This window comes from Hippichthys cyanospilos, chromosome 7 (genome assembly GCF_059441005.1).
Source record: "Hippichthys cyanospilos isolate Australia breed blue-spotted pipefish chromosome 7, RoL_Hcya_1.0, whole genome shotgun sequence".
NCBI classification, from domain to species: Eukaryota; Metazoa; Chordata; class Actinopteri; order Syngnathiformes; family Syngnathidae; genus Hippichthys; species Hippichthys cyanospilos.
This window is the reverse complement of record NC_142375.1, coordinates 2,991,491-3,000,000: the sequence shown is the minus strand read 5'-3', so window position 1 is coordinate 3,000,000 and position 8,510 is coordinate 2,991,491. Positions and strand designations below refer to the sequence as shown.

General features: G+C 43.8%; 1 protein-coding gene across 5 annotated transcripts in view; it reads left to right on the top strand.

The window, feature by feature from the left end:
• usp34 (ubiquitin specific peptidase 34) overlaps positions 1-8,510 on the top strand; it is a 90,931-nt gene that overhangs the window by 57,072 nt on the left and 25,349 nt on the right. For all 5 annotated transcript variants that reach the window (XM_088418484.1, XM_088418483.1, XM_088418482.1 and 2 more), the window contains exons 42-58: positions 1,715-1,878; positions 2,015-2,080; positions 2,295-2,441; positions 3,407-3,463; positions 3,566-3,643; positions 3,726-3,820; positions 4,778-4,950; positions 5,119-5,254; positions 5,317-5,395; positions 5,501-5,554; positions 5,633-5,728; positions 5,933-5,997; positions 6,079-6,154; positions 6,238-6,285; positions 7,872-7,937; positions 8,031-8,111; positions 8,185-8,270. In XM_088418484.1, coding sequence (XP_088274610.1) covers positions 1,715-1,878; positions 2,015-2,080; positions 2,295-2,441; positions 3,407-3,463; positions 3,566-3,643; positions 3,726-3,820; positions 4,778-4,950; positions 5,119-5,254; positions 5,317-5,395; positions 5,501-5,554; positions 5,633-5,728; positions 5,933-5,997; positions 6,079-6,154; positions 6,238-6,285; positions 7,872-7,937; positions 8,031-8,111; positions 8,185-8,270 — 1,567 coding nt within the window. The remainder of the gene's footprint in view (positions 1-1,714; positions 1,879-2,014; positions 2,081-2,294; positions 2,442-3,406; positions 3,464-3,565; positions 3,644-3,725; positions 3,821-4,777; positions 4,951-5,118; positions 5,255-5,316; positions 5,396-5,500; positions 5,555-5,632; positions 5,729-5,932; positions 5,998-6,078; positions 6,155-6,237; positions 6,286-7,871; positions 7,938-8,030; positions 8,112-8,184; positions 8,271-8,510) is intronic.

Genomic DNA, 8,510 nt, shown 5'->3' with positions numbered 1-8,510 from the left:
TCCCTTTAGCTGTACAAACACTACACTTAAATGGTAATTATATTTAGACACCGTGAGTGAGACAGTCAGTGTGACGTTGTAAGACCAATAGCGTTCACGTTACCCCCACAAGTATCTACTGATGATTTTAGATGACGTACCTGCTGAATTTGTTGACGCAGTTAAGCGAGAACATTTTTACATACTCAATGGCTGGATTGTCGGAATGCTCGTAAGGCGAGAGGTTTGTTCGTAAGCGGAGGACTAAAGTCTCCCTGATCCACGCTCGTAAGGCGAATTGTTCGTAAATCAGGGTGCTCGTAAGCCGGGGGCCGACTGTATATATATATATATATATATATATATATATATATATAGATGGATAGATATCCATCTATCTATCTATCCATCCATCCATCCATCCATCCATCCGGGTCAAATCCTTGTTGCGCCTTTCCTCCTTTTGCACTCAAATGGCATGGACAACCAACCAGATAGAGTTTTTCCTCTGCAAAGGTCCCAGAACTCCACGATGCTTGCCAGTCATAACGCTTGCATTATTTAGCAAATGCGGTGCACTGTTCTATATTTAATCCCACTTTTGATCAGGAATTCAGTATGGATCCAGCTATATTTTCTCCTGTGGCACAGTTTATAACAGGCATATCAATGAAGGACGTTGTGATCAGTCCTGTATCCTGATCGGCGTGTGACAATTCGTAGAATAGGGGAAAAAAAACTTGTCTTCATCAGAGCTGCCCTCAGTTGCAAGAGTAAATAACATTCTGTTCTGACCAAGAAAATTTGTTACTTGTTTCACTCCATCATTTTCGCGTGCAATTGCGCCAACGCTACTTTACTGTGTATCAGCTGTGTTTGTTGCAAACCGGAGATAGAAGGTCAACAAAACAGAAGTGATCGAACTTGGTCAAAGCGGTTTAATACAGCACAGCTCTCATTTCAGGTTGAGATAACCTAAAATTACTAGTCTCGAGTCAACTTTATGGTAGATTTTTTTTTTTTTTTTTTAAAGCAGTAGGTGTTTTCAAAATTTAATAAAACGGTAGTCTACCGCATAAATTGGTAGTGTTGGTAGGTAGACATTTAACATTATCCGTAGCTATAACAAACAAGGCAGCCTCCGGAGAAGTGCCACCCCCATATAATATAATTAACTAAACTTACGATTAATTTTAAAACATTCTGTTGGTCATTAATAACTTATTTATTTGCAAGTTTTTAAAACTTATCATTTAATTTATTATTTTTTGATGAAAAAACGGTCTAAATCTTACACAGTGTCCCTTTAAGAAATCTGATTTTAATTGTGTCCAATTTTAGGTCATTTAACTCTTTCAGTTTCAAGTGTTTTGGCAAAAGGCAATGAGCGTTTTCCCTCAACCTTTAAGGCCCTTAAAAAATATTAAAATATTGCGTGCTATATCTTTGCAGGCATGCATCATACCATACGAAAGATAAAGTTTTATTCCTCAATAAGAAAACATGTATGTTTCTAGTTTATTCCGTTTCATAGTAATCGCTGTTTGAAAATAGGTACTTTTTTGGACTAGCAGCCGCAACTTATTTCTCATGATTTGAGCCCTGCAGCTTTTAGTCCAGTGTGGCTTCTCTGCAGGTTTCAATTCACCGGTATAGCAAAAATGTGTATCCATGTCTCTCTTTATTGCGTTTCTCCCATTTGTCCCTGATGGACACATTTACCCTTGTTGGGCAGCCTCGCACGCGCCGTACAAGTGGGACTATTGGCCTCACGACGACGTGCGTGCCGAGTGTCGCTTCGTGGGCCTCACCAACCTGGGTGCCACCTGCTACCTGGCATCCACCATCCAGCAGCTCTACATGATCCCAGAGGCCCGCCAGGCCATCTTCACCGCCAAGGTGGGCCCATTCCTTATTGTCCTCCTCCTCCTCGCCATGCACAATTGCTCAGCTGACGCTTAATGTGTGTGTGTGTGTGTGTGTGTGTGTGTGTGTGTGTGTGTGTGTGTGTGTGTGCGCGCGCGTGTGTGCGCAGTACGCTGAGGATATCAAACACAAGACCACACTGCTAGAGCTCCAGAAGATGTTCACGTATCTGATGGTGAGTTTTACACTGCACGAGGGTTGGAAGGCTGCGACCATACTGATATTTGGCAGAAGAAAAGGTTGATAACCCAGTAATCAACCAATTATCTTGAAACAACATACTGTGAATAAAGTCCAGCCGAAATAACCAATAGGAACCCTGAAAATGTGTCTCATGATGCAACGCTATGAATGGAGCTTAAGCATTGGCCCTCACCGCGTGCGTGCAGGAGAGCGAGAGGAAAGCGTACAACCCACGGCCCTTCTGCAAGACGTACACCATGGACAAGCAGCCTCTCAACACGGGCGAGCAGAAGGATATGACCGAGTTCTTCACTGACCTCATAACCAAGATTGAGGAGATGTCGCATGAGCTGGTAACTCTGCCGCACCTCGACCTCCTTTTCCTTTCTCCTTCCCCTTCTCCTTCATCTCCTTCTTCTTAACCTTGTACTTTCCCCCTCTCCCCCTTTGTTTTTCTTCTTCCAGCTCTCCCTCGTACTCTATCTCTTCACCTCATTTTCTCTCTTCCTCTGCACTCCTTAATGCACTTCCTTTTTTGTCCTCTTTTCCACTTTTCTCCTTTTTTACAACCTTCTCCCTCCTCCTCTTTCCTCTCACATCTTTGTCCTTTTTCTACTTATTCTATTCCTATGCACCCATTCATACTCCTCCTTTTTCCTCCTCTTCTCCAACTTTTGTTTACAAACTTTTCCCCTTTTGCAAACTTCTCCCCTTCTCCTCTTGTTTCCTCTCACATTCTTGTCCCTTTTCTACTCCTTTCTTCTCGTCATCTGCACCCCCAAGCTGCTCTTTTTTTCTTCTTTATCCATCTTTTTTACAACCTTGTTAGCTTCCACCTCCTCCTCCTTTTCCCCTCACATCCTTGTCCTTCCTCTCACAGCCTTTTCCCTTTTCTACTCCTTTCTTCTCTTCCTTTCCACCCCTTCATGCTCCTTTTTCTTCTTTTTCTCCACCGTTTTCACAACCTTTTCCTCTTCTTCCTCCTCTTTTCCATCTTTTTTACAACCTTCTCCCCTTTCATCTCTACTCCTTTCTTCTCTTCCTCTGCACCCCTTCATGCTGGACCTTTTCTTCCTCTTCTCCATCTTTTTTTTACCACTTTCTTTCCTTCTCTTCTTTCCTCTCACATCCTTGCTTTTTTCTACTCCTTCCTTATTTTCATTTCTCTCCTCGTCCATCAATTCCTTCTTGTCTGTGTTTGCGTCTATCCTCCTCCTTCCCCTCTTCCTCTTCCTCGTTCTCCGCTTCCCGTTAATCCTCGCTGTCATTGCGCAAGCGTTGCTGATGACTCAAACCCCTGCCCCACACCTTTTCACAGAAGAACACGGTGAAGACCCTGTTTGGAGGCGTCATCACCAACAACGTAGTTTCGCTGGTCAGTTAGACGACATCAGTGGCACGCCAATAATTCTTCCTCGACTGGCAAACAATTGACGTACTTATTCTACGTCTTTGTGTCATCGTTTGTACTCCACAGGACTGCGACCACGTTAGTCAGACGGCCGAGGAGTTCTACACCGTCAGGTGTCAAGTGGCCGACATGAAGAACATCTACGTGAGCGCAGCAGGAGCACACGCGCAGACACATGCACGTGTGGCACTTGCTAACAGTGTCGCTAATGTCTGTGCAATCTTAGGAGTCTCTGGATGAGGTAACCATCAAGGACACGCTAGAGGGCGACAACATGTACACATGCTCGCACTGCGGGAAGAAGGTCCGCGCAGAGAAAAGGTGGGACTAATTTCATTTTCAATTGGCAATCTACAGTCTTTTAATGCCAACCTGTCAAATGCAATCTGCTCCTATTTATGCAGATGACACCATTATCTCCTGTACTGTGGTCCTCACTATAACGCGGTTCACTTTTTGCGACCTCGCTGTTTCACAGCTTTTTTTTTTATGCTGTTTTGTTTTTTAACAGCGCTTTTGGATTCCCAGATAGCAAATGATATTAACTCCTTCAGTGTCAAGCGTTATCTGAAAAGGCAACCCAGAGAGTGCCAGGCAATTTTGACCGTTTTGATGCATCTTTCAAAGCCAATGGCATATTATATTGTATGACTGTGTAGACATTGGCAGGACGATATGAAAGATTGGATTCCATTCGTTGTAAAACGGAGAGGATCGTAAACTGAAATGTTCAGGTAAGGATAGGATGTCTCCAGCTAGTTCATGTTCAAGAGTGGCAAGGCACGGATGTGTGTGCTCCAGTTAGAGTACACGGACGGTTGTTCCATTCAGCAAGAATAACCAATATTAACACACATACACAGCTCAATCCACAGCATACTGTATAACAATAACACTTCTCAAACCTGCGGCATTAAGCGCTAATTAATTACAAATAAATTATTATCTATGTAGGCGAAATGCCTGCATTATGCGGAAACATACAAAACAACTTGAATCCGCGCAACATCACACACAAGCATAGGACCAGACAGCCTTCAAACATAAACATGTATAACCGTAAAAAGTAAAGATGGCTCCCTTGCGGATTTGACCTATCATGAGTTATTTGTCGAACGTAACATCTTTGTATGTAACGTAACAAACAAGGGACCACACTCTTGTTGATTGTCAATTTTTGCCTTCAATGTTTTCCAGTCTCTTCCGAGGAGTTTAGAGTTTTTATTTCTCTTTTTAATTGTGACCGATTAGAAATTGTGTGTTGGCGCCTGTGCGCAGGGCTTGTTTCAAGAAGCTTCCTGGCATCCTGAGCTTCAACACCATGCGCTACACCTTCAACATGGTCACCATGATGAAGGAGAAGGTCAACACTCACTTCTCCTTCCCGCTGCGCCTTGACATGACACCCTACACCGAACGCTTCCTTATGGCCAAAGGGGAGCGCAAGGACGGTGAGAGTATCTTTTTGTCTGTTTAGGTTTTTCCTCTACTTTTGTTTTGTGCATGGGTTTCTGCTGGATGTTTGTGTGCGTCGTTTACTGTACATTCGTTTGTGCTAGCGTGTGTCTTCTAACTGTGAAATTGCGTATTTGCTCATGTGTTTTTGTGCAACATGTCAGGCGAGTCCAAGAAATCGGAGAGTTCCGAGTACGACCTGATCGGCGTGACAGTTCACACGGGCACAGCAGACGGTGGCCATTACTACAGCTTCATACGAGACATTGTCAACCCTCAGGCGTACAAGAACAACAAGTGGTGAGGATGGCGTCACGCGTGCAAATTTCACGTAGCACGTTGTGAAAACGGCGTCTGCGCAGGTACTTGTTCAACGACGCAGAGGTGAAGCCCTTCGACTCAGCTCAGCTAGCATCCGAGTGCTTTGGTGGCGAGATGACGGTAAGAGGCTGACCGTGCCACGGTATTGGATGTGGCAAAGTAGTTTGCTTGCTTAATGCTAAATCAGCAGCTATGTGTATATTTGGTCTTGATCTTGTTTTCCAGACCAAAACATACGACTCGGTCACCGACAAGTTCATGGACTTCTCCTTCGAGAAGGTGAGGAGCGAGTTTGCGCCGCATGTGCGGCGCTGTGCAAACGGGAAGGTGACGGAGTCTATGTGTGGGCTTTGTCAGACACACAGCGCCTACATGTTGTTCTACAAGCGGGCTGAGCTTCAGGAGGACACCGCCAAAGAGTTCACCTTCAACGTTTCGCCGGATCTGCTGGAGGTATGAGTCTGTTCTGGTGCGCTCTTGCTGTGGTGGCGCTCAAGTGGTGTTGACTTTGTTTGTGTTTGGCTATCAAACCTACGGCTCATCAAGGTGTCCAGTCAGGCCAACCGTTTTTTTTTTTCTTTAATTGGTGTTGCTAATAGGCACTGTGTCACTGTGTTACTTGGAGTCATTCTCTTAACATGTTTGTGTGTATTCAAGTGGATCTGGCATGACAACATGCAGTTCCTCCAGGACAAGAACATCTTTGAGCACACCTACTTTGGGTGAGTGTGAGCAGCAGCACATTCATACTGATGATGATGATGATGATGATGATTGTGTTTTTGGATGTGGTTGCCCTGCAGCTTCATGTGGCATCTGTGCAGCAGCATCCCCAGCACGCTGCCCGACCCAAAAGCCATCTCCCTCATGACGGCAAAGGTAACGCGCACAAGTGATTGCCTCGATTGTGCGGCAAAGCTCTTTTGCGCTGATGTCCACCTCTGTTTGCTTTTCTTGTGTAGCTCAGTACCTCATTCGTCCTGGAGACCTTCATTCATTCCAAGGAAAAGGTCAGTTATCGCAAACATTTGCTTTACACTGGCTACAATTCATTCGGCACATTTCTGCAGCTTTCTCACAATTCAAATTGTGGCGCAGTTCGAGTCCTTACTTGTATGGAGCATGATGGCTGTCAAAAGGATACATGTCTGTTCATCAATTTGTACGAGTACCACTCTAAATTGTGTTGAGTTTACAAATTGTAAACTTGCGAGTTCAAGGTCTTTTGAACACAACTCTGGTTTGCACGACTATGACCACGCGGGACACTGCTTCGCATCTTTGCATGAATCTCTTCTTTGGATTTGTGGAACTGATTCCTTGGATTTTAGTTGACTATGCAAATTGAGGTGACGTCATGCCAAGCTACGTGGCAAAGTCAGTCCATCTGTGAGTCATTTGCGTCATGCATGCGTAAAGCAGAAAGACAATGGCCGAAGTGAATGCCAAACAGAAGCTCAATACCTGATCTGGCTTCAAACTTACAGATAAAGTGAGCACATTTTTAGTAATGCTTAAATGAAGCTTTTGTGGGTGATTTGTGGCCTTTTAGGTCAAATTTCTTTAAAAATGGCATAATTTTGGGAAGCTCATGGAACAGCAGGAACACTGCAGTTGATTTGGTTTGATTTTTATATTATTTGTTTACCTATTTTTGTTGTGGTTTTGTGGTAGTTAATCTAAATTAAAAAAAAAAAAAAACATTGTGACGGACCAATTCATAATTGATAGCAATGATTTTCAAACTACATGGATTTGGAATCACAGGTCATTAACTTGCAAGTTACATTCATAATCCTGTCAGTCCAATTTCATCAAAACATGTATGGATAAATTGGACATTCATATTGCAAAATATCAGCTGTTGATGTATGAAAAAAAAAACTGACTTTGCCTGGTAGCTTGGCATGACCGCATGTCAAATTGCATATTCAACCCAAATCTAAAGGAGAGATTCATGCAAAGATGTGAAGCGGTGTCTCGCGTGGTCATAGTGGTGCAAACAAGTGTTGTGTTCAAAATACCTTGCACTGGCAAGTTTTCCCATTCGTAAACTCAATGCAATATAGAGTCGTACTCATACGAAAACAAATCAAAGTCAACACAGTTTATAGTGGTACTCGTATGAATTGTTAAACATGCCTAAGGTCTTTTTGACAACCATCTTACTCCATACACTTGTTCCTAATTGCACTGAGTAAGATTTCCTTTTCTTAAGTTAGCTCTGAAAGGCATTTTGAACTTTTTTTCTATAGGGCAGATTGGAAACTGCACACACCTCTCACTGTGCGCTGTCTCAGTTATGCAAAGTTGCCACGTAGCTGAAGGCCCACTCCAATCAATGCTAATTTTAGTTTGAGTCGACATAGAAATCAAACCCAGCAGAACTTTTTTTTTTTAATTGTTCTCTTGTGTTCTCGAAGGTTCTTTAGACAAATTGCATTTTGTATTGGTTTTCTTAAAAAAAATAAACAAAGCAAAGCTGTTGAAAGCCCAAGTCATTTAATATGCAAGTTTTGCCTTTTACCACAGTCAGAATCTATCTCTCTTGTATCCATCCGATTTGAGAAATGACGTTAATGTTGTGTTTGTCCAGCCCACCATGTTACAGTGGATTGAACTCCTCACAAAACAGTTCAACAACAGCCAGGCGGCCTGCGAGGTGCGCATGCACAGCGGATACACTTACACTCACACACAGTTGTCGCGCACATCTCCTCGATAACGACAACGATATGATCCCCTCTCTCCTCAGTGGTTTTTGGACAGGATGGCGGACGACAACTGGTGGCCCATGCAGATTCTCATCAAGTGTCCCAATCAGATTGTCAGACAGGTACCTTTTCCTTCTTCGCCTCGCCACTGTCGTCGGCGGCCACGCCTTCTGAGCGCCTCGTCATTGTGGTCAGATGTTCCAGAGGTTGTGCATCCACGTCATCCAGAGGCTGCGTCCGGTCCACGCTCATCTCTACCTGCAGCCGGGCATGGAAGACGGGTGCGTTCCCTTTCTCCCCATTGTCAAGTCGATCAGCGGACCCCAACTGCCGGGCCGCATAAGCTGCACCCTGAAATAATGATGTTTTGGAACTGATTTAGTTTATTCTTTAACACTACATTCATTTGTGCTTTGTTTGGCTTGATCTTTGTGTTCTGGTACCGACCCTGGCCGCTGTTGATACTACATTTTGTAGTGAGGAAGGACGGTGTGGGTTCAATTGAAAACTGTTACTGTCAG